General features: G+C 47.7%; 9 protein-coding genes across 9 annotated transcripts; 6 read left to right on the top strand and 3 right to left on the bottom strand.

Annotated features, from left to right (window-relative positions):
- Positions 1 to 522: 522 nt before the first annotated feature.
- I302_101803 (uncharacterized protein) lies at positions 523 to 1,525 on the top strand (the record flags this gene model as incomplete). The annotated part of the gene is made up of 4 exons (XM_019187184.1): positions 523 to 606; positions 668 to 791; positions 859 to 1,073; positions 1,139 to 1,525. The coding sequence occupies 4 exons, from the start codon at positions 523 to 525 to the stop codon at positions 1,523 to 1,525; spliced, it is 810 nt and encodes a 269-aa protein (XP_019050062.1).
- A 769-nt stretch (positions 1,526 to 2,294) lies between these two features.
- On the top strand, positions 2,295 to 3,660 carry I302_101802 (uncharacterized protein; the record flags this gene model as incomplete). Its single annotated transcript, XM_065869358.1, has 9 exons — positions 2,295 to 2,574; positions 2,664 to 2,685; positions 2,748 to 2,791; positions 2,837 to 2,859; positions 2,911 to 2,964; positions 3,024 to 3,189; positions 3,248 to 3,271; positions 3,323 to 3,386; positions 3,447 to 3,660. The coding sequence occupies 9 exons, from the start codon at positions 2,295 to 2,297 to the stop codon at positions 3,658 to 3,660; spliced, it is 891 nt and encodes a 296-aa protein (XP_065725430.1).
- Positions 3,661 to 4,811: 1,151 nt separating this feature from the next.
- On the top strand, positions 4,812 to 5,445 carry I302_101801 (uncharacterized protein; the record flags this gene model as incomplete). The annotated part of the gene is made up of 2 exons (XM_019187182.2): positions 4,812 to 4,926; positions 4,994 to 5,445. 2 exons carry the CDS (start codon positions 4,812 to 4,814, stop codon positions 5,443 to 5,445), a joined length of 567 nt encoding a protein of 188 aa, XP_019050060.2.
- Positions 5,446 to 6,159: 714 nt separating this feature from the next.
- On the top strand, positions 6,160 to 7,158 carry I302_101800 (uncharacterized protein; the record flags this gene model as incomplete). The annotated part of the gene is made up of 2 exons (XM_019187181.1): positions 6,160 to 6,457; positions 6,557 to 7,158. 2 exons carry the CDS (start codon positions 6,160 to 6,162, stop codon positions 7,156 to 7,158), a joined length of 900 nt encoding a protein of 299 aa, XP_019050059.1.
- A 439-nt stretch (positions 7,159 to 7,597) lies between these two features.
- I302_101799 (uncharacterized protein) lies at positions 7,598 to 10,342 on the top strand (the record flags this gene model as incomplete). Its single annotated transcript, XM_019187180.2, has 12 exons — positions 7,598 to 7,673; positions 7,756 to 7,830; positions 7,891 to 8,009; positions 8,077 to 8,617; positions 8,678 to 8,826; positions 8,877 to 8,959; positions 9,034 to 9,305; positions 9,357 to 9,394; positions 9,463 to 9,553; positions 9,614 to 9,760; positions 9,822 to 9,925; positions 10,019 to 10,342. 12 exons carry the CDS (start codon positions 7,598 to 7,600, stop codon positions 10,340 to 10,342), a joined length of 2,019 nt encoding a protein of 672 aa, XP_019050058.2.
- A 252-nt stretch (positions 10,343 to 10,594) lies between these two features.
- Positions 10,595 to 12,506, bottom strand: I302_101798 (uncharacterized protein; the record flags this gene model as incomplete). The annotated part of the gene is made up of 7 exons (XM_019187179.1): positions 10,595 to 10,715; positions 10,782 to 11,189; positions 11,273 to 11,619; positions 11,695 to 11,940; positions 11,997 to 12,058; positions 12,122 to 12,282; positions 12,352 to 12,506. The coding sequence occupies 7 exons, from the start codon at positions 12,504 to 12,506 to the stop codon at positions 10,595 to 10,597; spliced, it is 1,500 nt and encodes a 499-aa protein (XP_019050057.1).
- Positions 12,507 to 13,553: 1,047 nt separating this feature from the next.
- I302_101797 (uncharacterized protein) lies at positions 13,554 to 14,352 on the bottom strand (the record flags this gene model as incomplete). The annotated part of the gene is made up of 3 exons (XM_019187178.1): positions 13,554 to 13,867; positions 13,935 to 14,004; positions 14,083 to 14,352. The coding sequence occupies 3 exons, from the start codon at positions 14,350 to 14,352 to the stop codon at positions 13,554 to 13,556; spliced, it is 654 nt and encodes a 217-aa protein (XP_019050056.1).
- Positions 14,353 to 15,158: 806 nt separating this feature from the next.
- On the bottom strand, positions 15,159 to 17,174 carry I302_101796 (uncharacterized protein; the record flags this gene model as incomplete). The annotated part of the gene is made up of 9 exons (XM_019187177.1): positions 15,159 to 16,020; positions 16,081 to 16,286; positions 16,340 to 16,425; positions 16,484 to 16,595; positions 16,650 to 16,716; positions 16,769 to 16,818; positions 16,872 to 16,941; positions 17,000 to 17,033; positions 17,096 to 17,174. The coding sequence occupies 9 exons, from the start codon at positions 17,172 to 17,174 to the stop codon at positions 15,159 to 15,161; spliced, it is 1,566 nt and encodes a 521-aa protein (XP_019050055.1).
- Positions 17,175 to 18,038: 864 nt separating this feature from the next.
- On the top strand, positions 18,039 to 21,610 carry I302_101795 (uncharacterized protein; the record flags this gene model as incomplete). Its single annotated transcript, XM_065869357.1, has 16 exons — positions 18,039 to 18,173; positions 18,225 to 18,239; positions 18,305 to 18,326; positions 18,383 to 18,580; positions 18,645 to 18,713; positions 18,815 to 18,951; positions 19,036 to 19,293; positions 19,407 to 19,831; positions 19,888 to 19,996; positions 20,055 to 20,090; positions 20,185 to 20,229; positions 20,289 to 20,402; positions 20,467 to 20,563; positions 20,633 to 21,083; positions 21,143 to 21,347; positions 21,428 to 21,610. 16 exons carry the CDS (start codon positions 18,039 to 18,041, stop codon positions 21,608 to 21,610), a joined length of 2,499 nt encoding a protein of 832 aa, XP_065725429.1.
- Positions 21,611 to 22,476: the final 866 nt, after the last annotated feature.

The raw sequence follows: 22,476 nt of genomic DNA, 5'->3' as shown, positions 1-22,476 counted from the left end.
ATGACTCAGTCGAAAGATTCGTTCCGGATAGTCAGGAATACGGGCTGTTGAGAGAACGACAGAAACTCGATAAAGTGGTTTTGCGCTTCTCATATACTTAACTTATCAGATAACCTTTTGAGCGCTCAGGAACAACAGCGTCTTGGCATTTTGCTTGTTCTGAGAGGTCATGGGAAGAATGCGCAGTCGTGATGATCTCTGCATACGAGAGGGTCAGAAGAATTCACATTTATCTGATAAGGCCGGCCGATAAGATGTTGGGTGGCTTGTTCCTGAATCCGACCGAAATACCAATGTTCTTGATCACTCAGTTACCATTGTTCAGCATGCCGCATTGCACCTGTAGGCCTCTTGGGATACCTGGGATCCTCGGCCGACCAGGGGAGCACTTCTCACCAGCTTGTCTTTCAGGCTGTCGAGAAAATGGTATAAGAAGGTATATCTGGTGCATCCCAGATAGCCCATTCCTGCAGGAATACATCCTTGTGCGTCATTTCATCGATTCATCTGATGTCCTTTACCATGTTTTCTTCCGCCCTCGTTGCCCTCTCCGTGATCTCCTTGGCCCAAGCCACTGCGGTACTGCCTCGAGCTGCTTCCATCACCGTAAGTCCTGCCGCTAAGTATCGTGATAGTCAATTTGACCTTCTGTTATCTGTGATTATAGGAATTCTCCACCAGTCCAGTAGAGTTTGTATATCCACCTCCCAGAAGCGGATACTTGGCAAGCAACGCAAGTGCTTATCCTTGTGGTGGAAGCCCTCTTGGTGAACGGACTTCGTACCCGCTGAGTGAGTCGACGCTTTCTGTATCATAGCGATGTTAGCAGTAAGTTAACCATAACGGGCCGTTGTACAGCCGGAGGAAAGGTCTCACTTGACGTCGACACACTTGCTGCCAATGTCAACTTGCTCTACTCCAATAACTCGAATCCATCGACTTTCCACGAGTTCTCCACATTCGCCAACACTCTGCTTGACGTGTCCGACGGAGGCTGGTGTGGAAACGGTCCTAATTTCGAGGAGCTTGGTCTTTCAGCTGGAAGCGATGCAACCCTTCTAGTCATCTACCAGGTAAGCGGTTCTCCATCCCTTCTGCGTCGGGCTTGAGTTAGCTGACTGACGTTGATGTTTCACAGCTGTACGGTAACAAGACTTACTTTTACCACTGTGCCGACATCTCTCTGGTTGCTGTTAACAGCTACACCGCCCCCTCAGATCTCACCTGTTCCAACTCTTCTGCTGTCCTTGAGACCGCTTCCGGGGAAGACTCCATGGTACTCAAAGGGTCAAACTATTCTGCCGCTCAACAAGGTGCAGATGGCCAAACGGTCAGTATCGATTTGGCTGCCGCTACCGCTGGCTCTTCAGGCTCGGCTTCGGGCTCTGCGTCTGCCTCTGCAACTTCAGCCGCTTCCTCGGCTGCAGCAAGCGGATCTGCAAACTCTGCTGCTACGTTATCAGCCAAAGTAGGTGGTATGGGCTTAGGGGCGGCTTTGTTGGGAGGTTTGTGCCTCCTTTTGTAAGATGTTTGGGGTGGATGGTATCTTGCCGATTACCTTGCGTTCTTGGTCAGCTGTTCTAAAGTCGGTATCTTGGTGAAATAGCGATGTGATGGATGTGTCTCTGCTGCGATTATTCTTATGTCAACGTGCACCGATTGTCCTCCACTCGAAGATTGACAATGCTGTATAGCTGATGTCGGACACCGACATGCGTGACAATGACCGATGAATCAATTCACTGATCCGCCAATCGATGCGGTGCCTTTTGGTTTCCTTGGATTGCTCTGGCTTCATAAGTAGGAACGCTTCACTGAGATTAGGCCAGGGTGCTTTCATTTCACACTTGTGCCTCTGCGAATAAAGTGGAGGACGGTCATGGAGGTCGATATACCTCCGCACCGCTTGGCTGTTACATACCATACACCGATGGTAACGTACCTGGTGGGTGTTCATCTCGTTCATTAGCTTAGCCCTTAGCAACGAAGACTGACCATCTCGATCACTCCCATCATCCCTGATCATTCCACGCTCCTTATCAAGCCGTCGGTCATGCACAGCTGCTCTGACCTCGGACTCTTTCAGCACCGCAGCTCAGTGGAAGATTACGAAATTCGCATGCTTGTGCTTCGGGGAGACGGCTTAGCGTCGGGCGGGCCGAGTGAGCAGCATGGCAACATACATATCGAGCATCTCGATGTATATAAATAGCATGCTCATGCACCTCATCAAAGACATTCTTCACCATTTATTCTCCAGTGTATACCACCTCGTTGTCTATAATCATTACAGCATGGCCAATCACTCTTTCGGATCACCTCCTTCATTCGGAGATCCCGGCTTCGCAGCCATGTTCGGTGTCCCAGCAGCACCGGAGCAAGATCCTCCCATGCTCAACTACAGAGGACATGCTCTCCATCACACCTTCGACCTTCGGAGTAGAATGAAGATCTCCAGAAAGAAGCCCATGATTGGTACATTCTATGCTGCCTTCCCTCATCCGGCCGTAGCTAGAATGATAGGGCAAGCTGGATATGACTACGTTTTATTGGACTGGGAACATACACCTTTCAGTGAGTTTTCAGTGTCCAATGCAACTGCTGACGGCTAGCACCCGAATCCATCGTGGAGCTCATCAAGACCATTCAATATGCTGGTGAAGGGCGTACCGCTGTGGTCGTCCGGTGAGTTACCCTGAATCTGATCGTTTTTGTACTGTTGGTCTGATGCCACGATTCTTCTGCAGGGTACCGGTTCTTGATCATCAATACGCTGCTTGGGTTCTGGTGAGTCATGAGAAGATAGAAGCAAGCTGATTGATTGAGGATGCTGGAGCCTCGGGTATCATCTTTCCGCATGTAAGTGGCAACCGTATTTTATGGCCCATATCAGAGCTGATCGTTTTGCAGATCTCAAAGATAGAGCAGGCCAAGCAAGCAATCGATGCTTGTCGTTTCCCACCGGTGAGTAAAGAGTTACCCACCCCAGCCGCGGCGCGCATGACTGACCATCTGCTTTGCAGGTCGGGAAACGATCTGGACCACCCAATGCCATGCAATTCGGTTACAACGATGGTGCACCCAACGGTGGAAGTGTTTTTGAGATTTGGGGGAAAGCCGCAATTATCTTACAGATTGAGGATGAGGAGGGTGCAAAGAACGCTGATGCTTTAGCTGCCTTGGAGGAAGGTGAGTTCTGCTCAATCCCACATATGACCTAAGGCGAATGAACTGACTTTCACCGCAGTCGACGGCCTTATGCTTGGTCCTGGTGAGTGGTGACATCCCTTCATTATTCACACATAAGCTGACCAACTGATAGGTGATTTGGCTTTATCCCTTGGTCTGAACTTCGGTAACATGGCACAAGATGAAAGATGGCTATCGTGAGTGCTTCTTTCCTCTTAGCTCCATGTTCATGGCTTTTACTAATGCGTTTTCCATAGTGCTGTCGGCAGTGTCCTCACCGCGGCAAAGACACATGACAAAGCGTCTCTCATGCCTGGTATGACCGCCCACCAGATCGGTGCCAATCTTCAAAATGGTGTGACCATGGTTTGTGCTTCCAATGACTCCATGATTATGGCTATCGGTCTAAGAAAAGAATTGGTGTCTGCACATGAGCAGCTTGCCGCGTGGAAGAAGGAGAATGAACAATAGCTTGTCGGATGACTGGTATCACCCCAGTTCGTACTGTGCATTTGTGTTTGCAATTCACCGAAGACCCGCACACCAGAAGATACATTTTTGTCTCCAAAGCTCGATTTGGCTTTTTACTGACAAACCGAAACGAATCATGCTCACATTTGCCCTCATGATAGACAGATAACTTTCAAAGGACAGGTTTTACGATGGGGTTCTTCAAGCACTGTTTACGGAAGTCCTCTCGTCAATCGTCAGCCTCGACCAGGCCGATTGTTGGAGCGAGAAGATGTCTAACCACAAAAATGTGTCAAATACTTGGCGAATTCCTCATCTACCTCGTTCTGGTTCAAAAGTAAGGGTGGAGCAGGAGATGGCCTTCCGTGGATCAGATCCCCAATTTCAAGGAGGGGTTGCGTCATGGTCCTAAAGACGAGTTACAATGGTGATCCTTTCAGCTTCACTCGCACAGCATTTTGCGTTCCCCTTGGTCTTCAACTTCTTTTTCTGCCACGGTTTGCTACAAGGTTTTGAGACTTCTGTGCTCTTTCAACTAGACAGACTATTTATACTGAACAGTCTCTCAAGCCGCGTCCCTTCGATCATCAGGGATCGGGAGTACGATCAAGCTCGACACAGTAATCCATCTCTCTCTTCTCTACGTGCTTCAACCTTGCAGTCATGAATCCGACAGAGTCAGGTGTGTTATCGAAAGGTCAACTGGCGCAATGGAAATCGAGGATAAGGGACAAAAGGACTGCCTTTGGTGAGCTTTACTGCACCTCAAACATGACCTCATCACGTCATATGATCTGACAATGGGAATCACTCACGCATCCATCAATTCCCGCATGCGTAGGCAAGCAGCTGGGGACAAGATTAGACAAATTTGAGAGATTCACCCGAACGTTCCCCCATGCTGAACAATTCTCCTCACCAGAATCGACCAAGGAATATCTCTTTCAGCAACAAGGCACTGATCCAGTGCCCATTGCCAAGTGGTGGAGAGAAAATTACGAAGCCGAGTATCACAGATGGGCTATTGACGAAAGCTGTCGATGGATTTGAATTCGAGCTGTGCTGCCTATAATAGGGAGTATAGCCAAAGCAATAGTGAGAAGCCTCGGTCTCACGAACCCTGTGGCGTGGACCTGATGCGATAGGTTTACATGCTGATGACCCGTCATCATTTGCCGTGGGACACAGAAGATCGCCTCTCCGGGCTTCTGGATCAAGAGACAATCTGGTCGTTGAATGCAAAAGCAAATTTTGTATCCGTGTTCGGTAAGCATGGCATATATTCTGGTCTGCAACCGGGAAGCACTTGCCGATGTTGTTTGCGCATCTTCAGGGGACGAAGGAGCTCGTTTTATCAATCGTATCGAGAGTGATATACTGTTGAAACCATTCTGCAAGGCCTTCAGGAATATCACCGACTTGAGCGAACATGCCAGTCGATCCGCTGGCTATGACGAGTTCAGAGAATCGAATCCTGAGGTTGCTTTGGAAGGAATGCAATTTTTGACAGATTTTGCGCGTAGAGAGAGGAGATTAAGAGAAAAGGTGAACGTGACCAACAGATTATCCAAATGGAAGAAACCGAGAATCGCTTCAGATCTGGAGAAACAACGTGGACCATCACGTCAATCAACAAGTGACTCAGATCAAGCATATGAACATCCATCTTTGGGCACATTGCTCCCCATTCCGCAAGATCTAGGTAAGAGTTCTGACCTTATTGCTCTACTATACAAGGGTGACGATTTGCTCCTTGAAATGCAGGGCACCCGGAAGAAGCGTTAGTTCAGAACCTGACAGCGGACGTAAGCATAATTCCTTTCCGGCCTCAGTACCGGGACCAGAACACCTTACGGGGATATATGAGATGGGAATTGGATTATGCCCAGGGTATCGATCCAATAATAACAGACCACATAGGAGGACTGGTGTCCGATTATGCGCAAGGTCAAAGAGACACACAAGGTCAACTTAGAGATCGCATTCATGCGGATGGCGGTGCGTCCCGTTGATCACTACCTCATTGGCACTATGATTTACTTTAGTGCTGATGGTGTTTTACGCCTCAAAAGGGCTCTCGGAATCGCAGACTTTGCAGGAAGCTCTGACCGGGCTTGATTACTCGTCTGCAAGGGTTCCTCATCCTGATCTTTCTGACTACGGTCCTGTGGAAGCCACACACAGCATGTTAAACGAATAGCTCGAACTCAACCAAGAGCCAAAACGTTTGGAAGATCGCAATGCTGCCATTGCAAGTCAGTCAAGTCTCGAGCGGATCCTGGAGCCCATCTCACAGGACACAGCCGCAAGTCAGGCCGAGGACGAAAGATCTCTTTCATTTCGCAAAGATTTTATCTCAGATGTAGAACACGGAGGCATGGGTGAGTCGGCTGTTACATGCTTGTCTGACCAAAGTCTGACGGGATCGAGACATGCGTGATGACGAGTTTGTCAATAGGTAAGCGAGGAATAACCTATCTGAAAAGGCTTGGGGACCACATGAGCGGTCCAGGCTTTAGACCTGAGAAGTTCGCGGATAAAGACGCTGTTCGCGCTTTTCTATCGCTCTCAAAGTGGGATTTCTCTAACAAGGTCAAGAGTAAGCAACCCGAGTTATATGAACGACTTGTTGATGATGTATACCGCTCCGGACAAAGGAAGAGACCTCGAGACCAAGAACAGCTTCATGCTGATCCGAGCGGTCTTCCGAGTCTTGTGAGACAGCAGACAAGAGAGCAGTTCGAAGAGGAGCGCTTAGAGTGGAGTACGTTCCGAGCGGACTTCATAGATTTCCACGGTATGTACATCTTGTTAGGACGAACAATATACGAAGTAGTGAATTGACTTACTCCGGGACTCTACTCGCTGACAATTCTATCATTTGTGTTCGAGGTAGGTTCTAGGGGTGCTTGCCAAATCCGCGATCTCGAGTCCGACATGTTCAGCACGAAAACCGATTTGAGCAAGTACACGACCGAAGAAGGTGTGAGAAGAATGATAACTCAGCCGAGGCACGTTGCCTATAAAAGACTCGAGACATTGAGACCCGAACAAGCACGGGATTTCTTGGGCTATGGGGTGTACCTGGCGACTCAACTTAAAACTGGCAGGCTTAAGTCAGAGCTGATCCTGAACAAGCAAGATCTCGCTTACAAAGCAGCAGAACAGAAGGCCTTGAATGCTCAATTCAACTCAGCAGAAGAGAGTCCTATCGCATCAGGCAAGGAACGCCAAAGGGAAAGCTCTTCCGCCGAAACGCCTGCTTATGAGAGCAGTCGGTCTACTCCAAATCGGGATAGGTCATCAGTAGTACTATCTCGAAACACCCAAGAACCTGGCTTAGACGCTGCAGAGGCTCCCATCTCTCTGAATCCTGTCAAGGAGTATCACATCGGATCTGGATTTGATTCGATCAGCGACGATACCCTTCCAGATCTTGAAATTTTTGATAGCGAAGAGCTGAGAATACACCGTCTGATTCTCTTTGGTCTGCAATGATCGGTATCTCCTTCAGGATTTGAGACATAATGCGGTGCTGGAAGATTTGTATTTCTCGTTAGAGTGTCGGTCGTGGATAACGCACTATGCATGTCATACTGTGAGTGTGAGTGACATGCTATGGCTTGGTGATAACAACTGGGTCGACGCCATCAGGTAAACACGTGGTATCCACATGGACAGAGTATATGATTCATAGCACGCAGTCAACACACTCCTATATACAATGTATAACATATACAGTATCCATTCACATTTCTTTCCTTTCTTCTCAAGCATCATCCTCACAAAGCTACACAGTTCTCATACTCGTTATACTCGTCAGCAAGGCTGTTCAGCTTAGTATCGGCTAGGGCTGACTGCAAGGTATCATCACAGTAGCGGACTTGAATTTGCGACAACGTTCGTCAACGTGTAGTCGGTCACCACATCCAAGATCATGGCTGTCCAGAGAGCATCTCTTTGCGCTCTGCTCGCATCATGCATGCTCTGCTGGCAGGTAAACGCTTTCAGAGGTAAGTATCCATCTCATTGTATCTTAGCTCTCTGAAGTCCGGACAAGGGACACGAGCTGACCCAAAAATTCGTCCTCCGCAGTTCCGATTAGTGATACGGATTCTTTGCGGGAGGTGTGTTCTGGGATGTATGGTGGGAAAGACGCGTATATACAAGGTGAGTTGCAATGACAAGCCTCTGTCCTGCGATGCAGAGCTAATCGATACCATACCATAGTCACCTTTGATCCTACCTCGTCTGGTCAAGTAGCTCTTATAGTTTACGAGTGGAGGGATGTACCTTATCTCGGTGTAGGGACACCAGATAGTACAGCTGGTGGTGATGAAGAAGGACCCGTGAGTGATTATGTATCTCCTGATACCTCATGTCGTCACTCAGAGCGTCTTCTTTCATCTATTTCAGAAAACATACATTTGCACCACCTCAGCTATTCGTTCCGGTCTATGTCAACCTTCTCAACTAGGAGGATTCATCACATCTCTACCCGAAGGTGTCACTCAAGACTCGACATCAATCTTCACCACTCCCTTAAAATTCTCTTCCTCATCCTTCCCTTCGCCTACCGAAGACGAGGATGACATCAGCGATGAGTTCCCCTCGACTACTTCTTCAAGTCATGTTATCGCTTCGGAAACCGCGACATCAGCAGTAGGGGATGGCGAGACAGAGGCGGAGGCAGAGGCGGAGGCGGAAGCGGAAGAGTTGGAGGAAGCTATAGGGGACGGATGGAAGCGTCAACTTGGTGACGATATTCTTGATGGTGTAGCTGGCTCTGTGGAAACCTCAACAAGCTCGAGTGATGACGACTTAGGGGTAGGGGACGGAAGTACATTCGAGGATACCCCTACGACAGGTAGCAGTGGCTCATCGAGCTCCTCCGAAGTACCTATATATTCAGCACCAATCACATATACCGTACCCAAAACTGGATATTACTGCGTCGGTAAGTGCTATCTTCAGTCTCTGACAGATATCCTTTCCTCGCTAATTCTCTATCTTGTAGGCATCGTACCTGTCACCCTCGTCAACGCCCGATCCGACATTGCCCTCGAATCTCGTCAAAGTCCCAGTCATGCCGAATACTCTGGTCTGGTCTTATTCAAGAACACTTTTGAAGGGGAATTGCCAGCTGTAGAATACCCAAAGATCAACGTGAGTACATTTTCTGGCGAACAGCATGGTCTAAGCTGATCTCGATATAGTTCTATATGGCTTTGAGCTTCGTATACTTTGTTCTTGGATGTGGGTGGGCATATTTATGCGTGCAACATTTGAAGGAGTTACTGTGAGTCTAGCTTTTGGATATCTAGCACTTATGCTACACCCAGCCCGCTCACCCTGTTTACCTTTGTTATACAGTCCCATGCAATACTACATCTCTGGGACCATCGTTTTCCTTGTCATCGAGATGCTTGCTCAATTCGCTTATTATCGATACATCAACAAACACGGAGGCGGTACAACATCTATAGTATTTTTATTCGTCATCGCCATCTTCAACGCGGCTAGGAATTCTCTGAGCTTCTTCCTGCTCCTTATCGTCAGCATGGGATTATCGGTGGTGACTCAGAGTTTAGGCTCGGTCATGACTAGAGTGCGGATTTTGACAGCGCTTCATTTCATCTTTGGGGGTAGGTACCTGTCCATCATATGTTCGAGTCACCGCTGACCTTGGGCAACAGTCATGTACTCAGTTGGTACAGTCGAAGTGCAATTGGATGTGGGTCTCAACGCTAATGTTATTCTTGTTAAGAGCCATGCTAACATCCGCATCCTGCCCATTAACAGAGCGCTTCCCTCATCACTGTCATGCTCCTCATCTTCCCGCTTTCCTTGACCCTTACTGCATTCTTGATGTGGATTATCGTCTCCCTCAATGGTAAGGTTATTCATAAGATCCTTACACCATGGGCTAAAGCTGAAAGTCCTCACCCATCAGGCACAATAATGCACCTTCAAGCCAGAAAACAGAGATACAAGCTTCAGATGTTCCAGAGACTATGGAGGATCCTGATCATCTCGGTGATAGCTGTTGCGGCTTTCTTCGTTGTCTCTTCGATGAGCCTATCTAACCGACTCGACGAAGGTGAGTTTATCACTCGCCAGACCCCTTTTGTCATGACAAGCTAATTTCCTATGTGGAACAGATTATGCACCGAACAACTGGAAGTATAGGTGGATACTCTTAGATGGTTCACTTTCTACGATCTATCTTTGCGCCTTTGCCTCTATAGCTTGGTTGTGGAGACCTGTAAGTGTCTTCTGCGTTTCCGCTGATTCAGCTATTTACCTTTGCGCTTGACAATCTATTTTTGGACCAAGCTGACTGGATGTTCTCCTGTAGACCCGGGACAACATCCAATTCTCAATGTCACAAGAACTCGCTCAAGACGAAGCCGATGCGGATGCAGAAGATTACGAGATCGATTCGCTTGAAGCGGGCAGAAGTATCGGCATGGACGGTCACAGGCTCTTACGTCAAAACGATGATGAAGATGATGAACATCGTGGATTGGCCGAAGGAAGAGATGGGAATGTGGTATTCGCTATGGGTGAAGATAGTGATGAAGAAGATGGAGCGGGAGATAGTCATGGACATCGCAAGCAGGATGGGTATCGTGATAGCGAGGAGAACGATGAAGAAGATAGAAAAGGGAAACATGACTAGTATATCGAGGTTAGATTTGTACATACGAGTGAAAGCTGACGAAAAAAAGACTACTTGGACGAGAGTACATAGACTACATCTTCAACACTTTAGGCTTCTGGCAACTTAATGCAATGCATATATATATGGTATTTGTCTTCCTATTATTCATCTGCTCGGTATATGGTGTCGACAGACAATATTGCATTTTGCATTTCCGGTATACATGATGTTTCTGATAATTCAGATACAGGTTTGTACAAATTTACTTTACTAGGCCGAAGCAGGCAAGTCACCTGCAGCGAATAGCTCGACATGGACTCGTTTTTCATCTACACCGAAGGAGCTCAACTCCTTCACTTTATCTTCCATGAATTTTTCAGGACCGCATAGGCTAGCGGACGGGGTACCGCTGTTAGCAGGCGATTCGTTCTCGAAATGTTATCCGATAACAACTTACTAGTATTCAGTAGTATTGTCATCTAAGTGAAGATCATCCTTGATTCGATTCAAATCCATTCTACCCTTGACATCGTAATCTTTACCTTGTACGGCACTTGACGAAGGGGAAGAGTAAAACACTCTGTATTTGATATTTGGGTGTTCCTTGACTGTGTCCCTTATGTGATCGGCGAAAGCGTGTACATTCTCATTTCGAGCGACCGTAGCATAGGTTATCGGTTTGTCGCTGTTCTCAAGCTGAGAGTTGAGGATAGACAGTAAGGCGGTCTGACCTACACCAGCTGAGAGTAGGACGAGGGGTGCGTTGGGAGCGATTGGGGAAGGTTCGTAGAAGAAGTCACCATATGGCGAAGCTACGTCTACGAGGGATCCTTCGTGCAGCTTTGCGTGGAGGAGGTTTGATATCCTGAATTGAAAAATACATGGTCAGCTCTGCAACTCGATACGCGTCTCGATACAACAGAACCGTAGTCGAGAAAGACAACTCACCATCCAGGATGATCCGGTACTTGAGGGTTCTCCTTCGTTGGAATACCTACACCATCCTCCCTTTTGACTGAGATTCTGAAGTATTCATCATTTGGTTTGTCCGAAAGTGAATACTGTCTAGCCTGTTTGTGTCCCAAAGCTGGTATGTACAATGACACGGCCAAGTATTGACCGGGATGGTACTTGGGTAAAGGTTTGTTACCCGGGTTTTCGACGGGTTTAAGATAGAATGAAGTGATCTCGTCGGATTCCTTGACTTTTTTGGATACCTTGAATTGTCGCCAGCCTTCCCATCCTCCAGATTCTACCGCTGTCGTGTAAAATTCCTTTTCTCGGTTGATGAAGATCTACCATTGGGGATATATATACATTATTAGCATTAAGCCTCAGATCGACTATGCGAAGATAGTGCTTCCACTCACCTTGGCCAAATTCCAGTACCCGTTGTACCAGGCATCACCGATTTCGGGTGTCACTGCGTCACCGAGGATATCCACGATAGCTTGAATCAGATGTTTACCAACTAGACCATATTGCTCAGCAACGATGTGAAGTGAAGTGTGCTTGTAGGCGACCCGGTCAACGACGGGGAGAAGGGGTGTTAAATCATCGATGTTACACGCATAGGCATACACTGCTGAAGCTAAAGCTCGCGGTTGGTGACCGAGCTACAAAGTTCATCAGCATTAAAAAGATGATCTTGGTAAGGGCCGAATGGACTTACCTTCTGTGAGGACTCAGAGAAGACATCTCGTAATTCGGGGTGAGCCCGGATCATGTTTTTATCTGTTGGACAATATTTGGGATTAGCCATATCTTGTCTTGATTACCATCATAACGAGCACTCACAGAAATGAGTGGTAATAGTCACGCCATGTTCGGCAAGGATGGGAGCGGTAGACTTGATGATCTCTCGCTGTTTTTGCGTCAAGGGAGGAACATCTGGAATTTTGGTTTCCTCAACAGATGCAGGATCACATCTGTGTCCTGGATCAGGTAGAGGTAGTCCACTAGGTCCCGTTTGGACAGTCAGCTCTGAAGGGACAGGGCGAAGTAATGGAAAGATGAAAGCAACTCACTTAGAGAATGGACAACCCGAAGATCCATTGGTCTTTTGTCCACTGACAGGACATTGAGAGGGTTGTTCGTTGGTGGGACTTGACGTAGACGCTGAGGAAGACATTTTCCAAGCCCCTGCAGCAGCGATAAAAGCTAGTGTGTTTCTGATATCCATGGTCATATTGATGATGATGCTTTGCATTCGAGTGAGATCACATCTTTGAGCATCTTATATATACTTCCCACTCTGCCCAAGCCGTGCAAGAACCAATCCCAATCTACTTATTCTAACTTTGCAATAGCGAAACCATCCGAGATGCGGCTGGGTGATGTTGACATTTCCAACAATGTTCATTGGAGCTTTGGTCTGCGGAATTTCTTGAGATTAGGCGAAGTCAGATGACGTGAATGTGTCGGAACGGCCGAAGCGCAGGAAGAACGTTCGCATCCATTCCTACTCCACTTTTCCGTGACTCTGTTGCACCAAACGAAGGGAACGGAAAGGAAGGGGAAGAGGGATCTGAAGATCCATTCTGGAACAGCTGGAATGGGAATGCGGGGGTAAGGCCGTTCTTGGCAATCGCGGTTCAGACCCGTCGATGTATCGATCCAATGGAATTGACGTGCTTTGACACAGCAGGCTTCAATTTATCCTATAACCAAGGAGAAAGACGGAAAGTCAGCTCGATAAAGCACTCGAACGCAGATCATCACGGAACGGAAGGTTTCTGACGGGGTATTGTTTCCGCCCCTCATCTTGCCGGCCTGTCGTGCTGCATCGAGATCGCTTGCATGGGACATGATTAACCTAAAAAAAAGCAAATACCAGCGCAGGAGTCGAGTTCGGCACGAGATATACTAAATGTACATAATCTCGCTTAACATCGCCAAAAGCCAAAATTAAACCAAACCCTTGGACCCTTGGACACGTGATGGAAAAACTTTTGGCATACGATCCGGAATAAATCGCATCTAGAGTGTATTTGGCATTGTCAATCGCTCAATTGTTGATTGGATGTTTGTGTCAAGAGAACAGCAATGACCCTTTGAGTGTATTTGTATTCTGTATTCTAAGCGTCTCACAGATCACTCTCAAAGCCCGTCTGTTCACTGCGCCCATGCGGCCGAAAGCAGCTGATATCTTCTTTGGCAAACGCAAACGCATATAAAAACGGAAGCCAGGTCATGCACAGTCAATTGAAATCAGTCATGCATACACATTCTACGCTTTAGGAATGGGAATAGTCGTACCATCCGCTAAGATCTTTTTGATTGGTCTGGCCGGGTTACCTACAGCCACGACTCGGTCTTCGATATTCCTTGTCACCACCGCACCTGCACCGATGGTAACTCCATTGCCTATCGTCACACCAGGGCAGATAATCACGCCTCCACCAATCCAACAGTCCTCTCCTATAGTGATGGGTTTAGCCCATTCGGGTCCCTTCAAGCCGTTTCTTTCTTCAGGTGAAATGGGATGCGCCGGAGTATACACTTTAACACTCCCGCCGAACATGGTCCTATTTCCAACAGTTACTGTACGTATGGTACCGACGGTCAGCAAGAACGACACCCGCGTTTCAAGTCAAGATACATCGCTTACTCGGACAAACGTCGATGAATTGACAATCTGGGCCAATATACACATCATACCCCAACCTTATGTTGAATCCCTAAGGAAGAGCTCTATCAGCATCACTGGACTATTGACTCTCGACAGACTACAGGATGTCAGACGGACAGAAACTCACATATTCACAAGAGAACGGAAGAGCAATGGATGATTTCCCTTTATCCTGCTGTAATAGCGTAACGAAACCTTCTGCCAGTTTCATTCGCTTCTCCGTGTTCCTCTCCTGATTGAACTGCCATACCCTTTCAGCCGATTCGTCTCTTACTCTACCGAGATATGCGTCCCATGCGATGTATGGTTTACCAGCTACCATCAGATCGAACTGATCAGTATTTTCTCCCTCTCTGGCCGGGGACGGTCGTGCGATGATGTCGGATGAAGATGACATATTTTTGATACCGGATCTGCAAGAAGTGACCACCGGCCGTGGTGAATCTGTGCTGCTGGGTATGGTCCTCACGCCTGTTTATATATGTTTACTTGTGGTAGCTTGCCAAGAAAGCCATGCAGAAATACGGTATGACGTGGTGGTGGATGATCTGCTGTTAAACTGTTGAACCTGACAGGGACGTGTGGCGGTTTTGCCGAAACTCGTACGTACGGATAAACCCCGGTCGATGTTCCTGCTCCTGCTCCTCCTATTGCCTTGCACTACGATGCTAGTCATCGAATGACATCGCTCTGGTCAGTACAACAGTGCATTACATGATCGAGGTGAGGACCTGATGGATGAGCTCCTTTTGATCTTCTCTGATGGTGACTGGGGTGTGATCTATTAGTCTTCAGGACCCTAGGTTCCCGGTGCTGCAGGACAAGGGTCGCCCATGCAACAGGCTGTATACTGGCTGTATACTAGCTGGGATGAAAGATTTCGGGGGCGATCACAATCACGCGCATCTCTCAGGAAAACATGTTTGCGATCAATGGTGGCTCGACAACGAAAAGACACAGGGGAATCTCCTGGCCTCTCTCGACTCACTGTGACTGACACAGAAATAACCACCAGACCTTTGCATTAACAGCAAAACTTTGTCCAATCATGATGCATTGTAAATTATACATTTGGGTCCTAACGATCAGTATGGATGAATGATCTATTCTTGTATATATAAAATGGTGAAAAATGGTATTGAATATTCGATAAAATTGAGAAGCCGCATAGGAGATATCGGCATGCCCGTCGATGCTTCCTTTTTATACCTTGTATTCTTCCTCTTCAACAGTTTTCTTATCGGTGTGCTCGGCGTGAGCGACCTTGATAGCCTCTTGGTGCATCCTCCTCTCAGCTTCCATATTCGCTTCCTGCACATGATCTGGGTCGTAAACGACAGCGGCTTCTTCGGTGGTGAGGCCTTTGGTCTCTCTGATCATGAACCAGAAAAGAGCAATGTAGATAACATCAACACCGACGTAGACAGCGTAGTACTTCCAGCTGATAGCGGCCAGGGCGACGGGGTTGGCGAATTGGTTGAAAGATTGAGCACAGTTCTGAGCGAGCAAAAGCAACGCAGCGGCCTTGGCTCGTAAGGCGAGAGGACAGATCTCAGGCACGTAAAGCATAGGAAGAGGTGTGAGAGCGAGGGAGTAGAAGCCCATGAAGATGAAGATGAACGGAATCATGGCTACACCAGTGGCTTCGTGGTGAGTCGAGTTGTATCCACCAGCAAGACCAAGAATCATCACGAAGGAGGCGAACATTCCTATGATGGAAGTGAGGAACAGAGGTCGTCGACCGAACCTTTCGACGAGCGAGGCACCGAACATGGAGATGAACCAATTCCAGATAGCGAGACCACCATTGACACCGGTAGTCTGAGCAGGTCGAGAGACACCGACAGTCTTCAATACAGGTACCAAGTAATATTGGACAACACCGTTACCGACCCATTGAGTGGCAGTACCCAGGATAATGATGACAAAGAATCGTCGGAGGTTGCCCCTGGTGTGGAACCATGCGAGCCAAGATGCTTTTTCGGAAACCTTCTCAAGTTCAACGGAAGCTTTGATTTCTCTCATCTCGAGGAGAACAAGCTCATCGTCCATTTTACCGTTGGCGCTGAAAGGTAACATCGCAAGTCAGCACGTGAAGCGTCACAGCCGTGCAATTGGGATTCACTGGTAAGTCGCCAAGATCTTATGAGCTTCTTCAGCTCGACCTTTCTTGACGAGCCATCGAGGCGATTGAGGGATGAACCAAGCTCCAAGACCGAGCAAGAGAGGACCAAAACCTTGGACCAGGGTTGGCACACGCCAAGACCATGAACTGGTGCCGGGATAGTAGACCATGGCAAAGGTGAGCCAGGCGGCGAAGATAGATCCGATCTGCAGGAGTAGGACATCATCAGTTTTGGTTTATCGCAGTAGGCCGCACTCACATAGTAAGTGGTGTTAAGGAAACCTCCGGCATAGTGTCGAATACGAGGGTGAGCAAGTTCGGGAACGAGCGCGGCGGCGGTTACCTCTGTGTCATAGTGGTCAGTTTCAAAGCACGGCACATCATTCATACGGGATATACTCACGAGCGGCAGCGGTTCCTGCACCCAAAAGTACACGAGACCCGATCAATTGCGACAAAGAATGGCTGAACCCTCCCAAAAGAGCCCCGGCAAACATGAAAAGGGCGCCGAAGTACTACAAATGAAAGTTAGCAAGATGCTCATCAGCATCGGAGAGCCTGACACCCACTAGACCAAGTTTTCGTCCATATCGATCGACCATCCAGGCGATGACGAAAGTGAGAGGGATTTTAGGACTAAAAAATTCATCAGCGGGATGCTGCGGGATCGCCAGATCAGTCGACTCACAGATAATAAGAGGCGGCGATCAAACCAAGCTTGGTACCAGTCGGTTTGTCCTAGGAGATGATCAGTCAAACGGAGTTCCTATAAGACGCTGGGGTTAACCTACAAAATCGTGATTCCATTCTTCGAGAGCTTGAAGACCATTCAGAAGTGAACCATCGTAACCCAATGAGTAGCTATAATGATTGGATCAGTCACGTATCGATCGTTATTGGGATGGGGCTCGATGCTTACACAGCGGTATATAAGGTTATGATATGGATAAAACCTGGATCGATGTTGTCAGTACGTGTGACGCTCCCGCCGACACAGAGATCGGTCTATACTCACCAATCCTCATACCAGGGTCTTTCCACCACTTGGCATTGGTGTTGTTGGGCAAGTCAGAGAACTTTGTATGTCCTGTCATTGCGCTTCGAGTTTGTAGTTGTGTTTGCTATACAGTATGCGAATTGTTGTATTGATTGAATTGCGTTCTGGTTGTTTGGGGACACCGTGGGGGTGATTCTTCGCTCGATAGAGAGGTGTTCTTATACCTTTGGGCATTCGGGTCTGAGCGGTCCTTTGGGATATGGATGTCCTTTCGGTTTTGAGTTTTTCTCCATATTTGCATCGATGTTGGAACGGCGGTCCGATGCGATGAAGGGGGTCAAAAGTTTGGAATCGTATGTGATTGAGGTTGACGAGCAGAGGTTCTGTTTTTGGTTGAACGGCGAAACTCCGGAGGGGTGGAGGGCTTGGAGGTCCTTGAAATTAATCCGGGTTGTTTAACAGGTATTTGAGAATATTTACTGTGAGTAGTAATTAACCAACAATTCAGTATGGAAGGGCTCCATTGACCCCCACATGACGAGCTCAGCAAGTCCGCGCTGACCCGAAAGACTTTTTACGTTGTTACCGCTGTGTCCTTAGAGCTTGTACCTTGATCTCTATATAGCTCGATGCGTTACCGTCGGTCCGACCGCCAAGTGGACACCCTAGCTCGCAGAGGATACACGCGCCGAAGTTATTCCGTTGTTGTTAGCTTTCACCTTTGTCTTGCTCTCGTCCGAAGAGTTGTCTTCTGACCTTATGGCTTCACCGGTCAAGGCCGGATCTTCTTTTACTACTTCACAACGATGGAGTTATTCGAAAAATCGTCCATCGTAGAGGGGTCCTAGACACTCCCGAAGAACACCCCATCATCGTCGAAAATATCTCGCAACGTTGATATAGATTGACCTAGTAGCTCTTCATTGTATACAGTTCACAACATCAGATAACATCTATCGATATGACAAAATCAGCTGTAATAGATCCTGAAGCAATCTTGAAGGAGCTCACGAGTGAGGAGAAGATTGCTTTGCTCAGTGGAGATGATATGTGGCATACAGTACCCGTCCCCAGGCTGGGGGTACCCAGAGTGCGAGTGAGTGATTGTACACAGATTCAGTTGGCTCAAAGCTGACAATTCGAGCAGTGCAGTGACGGTCCTGTGAGTGTTTGACCCGGATCATTGACCTCGATGGAAGCGGAATTGTGCTGACTGAAAGGGTCTAGAATGGTGTGCGAGGTACAGCTTGTAAGTCATAGTCTTACAGAAGAGGCATGTGCAGTCAACTGAAATCAAAAGCATAGGGACCAACGGTGCACCGGCTTCGTGTTTCCCATCTGCTACCGGCTTAGGTGCTTCCATGGACGTTGACCTCGCTCATCGTATCGGAGAAGCTTTAGGAGAAGAATGCAGAGCACGAGGTGTGCACTGTTTACTTGGTCCCACGACCAACTGTCAGAGACATCCTTGTGGTGGAAGAGGCTTTGAATCATTTAGCGAAGGTGAGTACTGACCACGATACAGCTGTAGCTATATGCTGACATTGTGTATTGCACCTAATGGCAGACCCGTATCTCTGTGGTCACATAGCTTTGGGGTGGGTACAAGGTGTCCAGTCCAAGAAGGTCATGACTTGTGAGTGAAGACCCAACGTATGTGTGGGAGGTGTTCAGCTAAACCCCCTGTTTTTGCTCCGCATAGCTCCAAAACGTAAGTCCTATCATCTTTGTGCATAGCTGAATGTGTAGACTTCTTGGCGAACGAGCAAGAGTATCTTCGAAGAAGCAACAACTCCGTCATTGATGAGAGGACCATGCATGAGATTTATCTGGAGCCTTTCAGAATACAAAATAAAGCAAAACCATCGGTTTTCGTGAGTTTTTCCTGTCACCACTTCCGGCTTGGCTCGCTACGATGAAAGGGATGATCTTCCACTGATGCGTCATTGTTGACGTAGATGTCGAGCTACAACCGGGTGAATGGCCTTCACGTAGCCGAACATCCTTTCTTACTTCGAAAGATTCTCCGAAATGATTTCGAGTTTAAAGGAATGATCATGTCCGATTGGAGTGGAACCTATTCGTCATCGGAAGCTGTCAAGGCCTCCTTGGACCTCGAGATGCCCGGTCCAGCTTTGATGAGGGGTTCAAGCCTAGAACGAGATATCATCGGTGGGAAATTGGTGCCTGCTGATATCGACGAATGTGTTTTGCGAGTGAGTGAATGGTCTGCCCAATATCCAATACCAGCATGTTGTCCAGCATATATACCTGACGCAGAGTATATCATCGGTTTCGCGTCATGTTCTGACCAGATGACTTCTTGCAGGTGCTCCACTACGTCAGAGAGGCGCAACAATCGGGTATCGACTTCGAAAAGGAGGAAGATACCATCAACACCCCCGAAGTCCGTGCTCTCCTTAGGGAAGCTGCGGATTCGGCCGTTGTCCTACTAAAGAATGAACACGGCGTTCTGCCTATCTCCGGGTCAGACAAAAAGAAGATCGCCGTTATCGGTCCTAATGCTCGAACAGCTTCGTATGCCGGAGGTGGTAGCGCAAACCTTGCACCTACCTATCTCGTTACACCTCTACAAGCTATCACTAAACATGCCGAAAGTATCGGTGCCAGCGTCGAGTACACCATCGGCTCCGACTCGTCCAGATGGAGTCCCCTTTTGACGCCATACATCTCTCACCCACAGAAAGGTAAAGATGCTGGGCCGGGTGTGCAATGTGACTTCTACGACCAGAAGTGAGTTACAATGTAGCACTGTACCAGTAAGCGTTCCTGCTAAACACGCTGCTCAGTCCCTGGGAGAAGGCCATCAAACCCTTGTTCTCTAAATTCAATAACTCGGCATTCTCTTACTTCATTGACGGTATCCCCAAAGAAGTACCTGTTCGAGGTTATGTGTCGGTAAGTCGAAGATGGCAATTATGAGCCATCGTTGACTGACTCTTGATGCTTTGCGCAGCTGAAGACTGTCTTCACTCCTGATGAAGGTGGAATCGTGAGTCATCAGTCATTCCGAGTTTGGCTGACTGGTGCAGTGGGAACTGGGTCTTGGTGTAGCTGGACAAGCCGATCTCTACATTGATGGCCAGAAGATCATTGACAACTCCACAGAACAGAAAGAAGGATTACTTTTCGTGAGCGTGGATTTTGATTTTCGGTGGGTTCGGACTGATTGACATTGATGATACTACAGTTCAACACCGGCGCCGAAGAAAGGACAGGAGAGTTCGAAGTTGAAGCTGGCAAATCATATGACATCGAAGTTCGATTCTCCAACTTCAAGCAGCTGAACGCCATGTCTCCATACGTGAGTTCTCACCAAGGGTGTCCCAACATCCACATGGCTCGTCTGACATGTATCCTATTCTTAGACCGGTCGACGAGGTGGTATCAGAATCGGTGGTAAGAAGAAGCGTGATCCTAAGGATGAAATTCAGAAAGCTGTAAAACTCGCTACCGAGTCCGATGGTGAGTGACCATGCCTTCTTCTCAAAATCGATTCTTAAGGCTGATATAGACTCTCTTTTATGGCGGCAGTTGCTATCGTCTGCGTTGGTACTAACTCCGAATGGGAATCCGAAGCATACGACAGGGATGATATGAAACTCCCACCCGGAACCGATGATCTGGTCCGAGCGATCTTGGCGGCCAAGCCAGAAGCTATCATCGTGAATCAGTCAGGTATGCCAGTCGAATTACCATGGATCGACTCTGCTCCTACAGTCCTTCAAGCCTTCTTCGGAGGAAATGAGTGTGGTACAGCCATTGCCGATGCTATTTTCGGAACCATCAATCCAAGCGGTAAATTACCTATCACCTGGGCCAGACAAGTCGAGGATTTCCCAAGTCATAAGGACTTCGGACACCCGATAGACACCGTGTATTCAGAAGGTGTGAATGTCGGTTATAGATATTTCGACCGAAAGAATCACCCAAAGAGTGCTTTCTCCTTTGGTCATGGTCTGAGTTATACGACTTTCGAATTTAGGTGAGTTTGAGTAAAGACTTCCGTTACGTCTGTTCACATCTGACGAACCGATTGCACAGCGATCTAACTGTCAAATCCGAAGGTTTCGGGGCAAAGGCTACTTTCACCATCACCAACACTGGTAAATTAGCAGGTGCTGAAGTAGCTCAAATCTACGTGCATGATCTTGCACCCGTTGTAGAGAGGCCAGAACACGAATTGGCAGGTCTAAAGAAGGTATTCTTGAAACCGGGAGAGTCGAAGCAAGTGACGGTGGATCTCGACGTAAGTTACTCCGATTCATCGTCTCGTCTGACTGTATCATCACTGATTGCTGACCGAACTTCCGGCTCTCTCTCATCCAGCACAAGGCCTTTTCTTTCTTCAGCGTACAAGAAAAGTCATGGATCGGTCGAAAGGGAGATTACGAGGTGCGAATTGGAAGTTCATCAACCAAGATACACCTTTCCAAACCTGCTCATCTTGCCAGATCTTTCAAATGGATTGGTCTTCAAAAACCTCAAGTGTATGATGCAGCTTGGTTATAGTTTGAGAAGCATGGCTGTATGACGTATGAAATGGAACAGGAACTCGTTAGTCGTAGTGATCATCTATGGAAACAAATAGAAAATAGACCCATGTATGATGTATGTTTTGCATAGCTTTTTTGATGTGCTCACGTAGGTGACATAAGGTCTTCGTATGAGACGCGAACAACATGGGTTATATGTGACAATATAGGTAGGACCTCGAAATCTCATACCCTTGTTGTTGGCTCAAGCATCAAAGCTATCGGGAAAACCTTTCTCACGTCTCACGGGTTTCGGGATTGTCATGCGGTACAGTAGCGATAACCAGCGACGACGCAGGTCTGAATCGGAGAAAAACCAACATTCTATTTGGTAAGGAAGTAAGATAATTCTCCGCGGATATAAGAACTAGTTCAGGTTCACTTCGGACCTTCTCTGCGCACATTTTTTCGCTTCAACCGACTGTATCAGATCAAGATGGGACAAGGGCTGAGTTCACTTGGTACAGCACAGTGTTGTACAATGAGCAGACCCCGTCAATGTCACACTCCAGAGATAATACGAAAGATAGCGTGATGTATCACTGTGCAGGTGTTTGACCCTAGGGAAAGGTTAAATAGATTAAGCTTCTCTTTCGAACCGGTTGTTTACTTCAGGTTCAGGTAAACAACGTCACCAATGTGGTCATGCTGTGTCGTATTGTCAAGCATTTCCACTGCTTTCTGGTCCCATTTATCAGCCCTACCCACTCATGATTTATTTTTAGTTCTTTACCCTTGGAAGGCAGCGAGTATGGTCACGTCGCACGGCGGGCCAAGTCGTAGAAAAGGGGTGGGAGTTGAGTGGTATGTTTGTCTGAAGATAGCGATATGAGGTCTCACATA

The sequence above is a fragment of the Kwoniella bestiolae genome, chromosome 1 (assembly GCF_000512585.2).
Source record: "Kwoniella bestiolae CBS 10118 chromosome 1, complete sequence".
Classification (NCBI taxonomy): domain Eukaryota; kingdom Fungi; phylum Basidiomycota; class Tremellomycetes; order Tremellales; family Cryptococcaceae; genus Kwoniella; species Kwoniella bestiolae.
The sequence above is the reverse complement of the archived record's forward strand: the minus strand, read 5'-3'. Positions and strand labels throughout refer to the sequence as shown.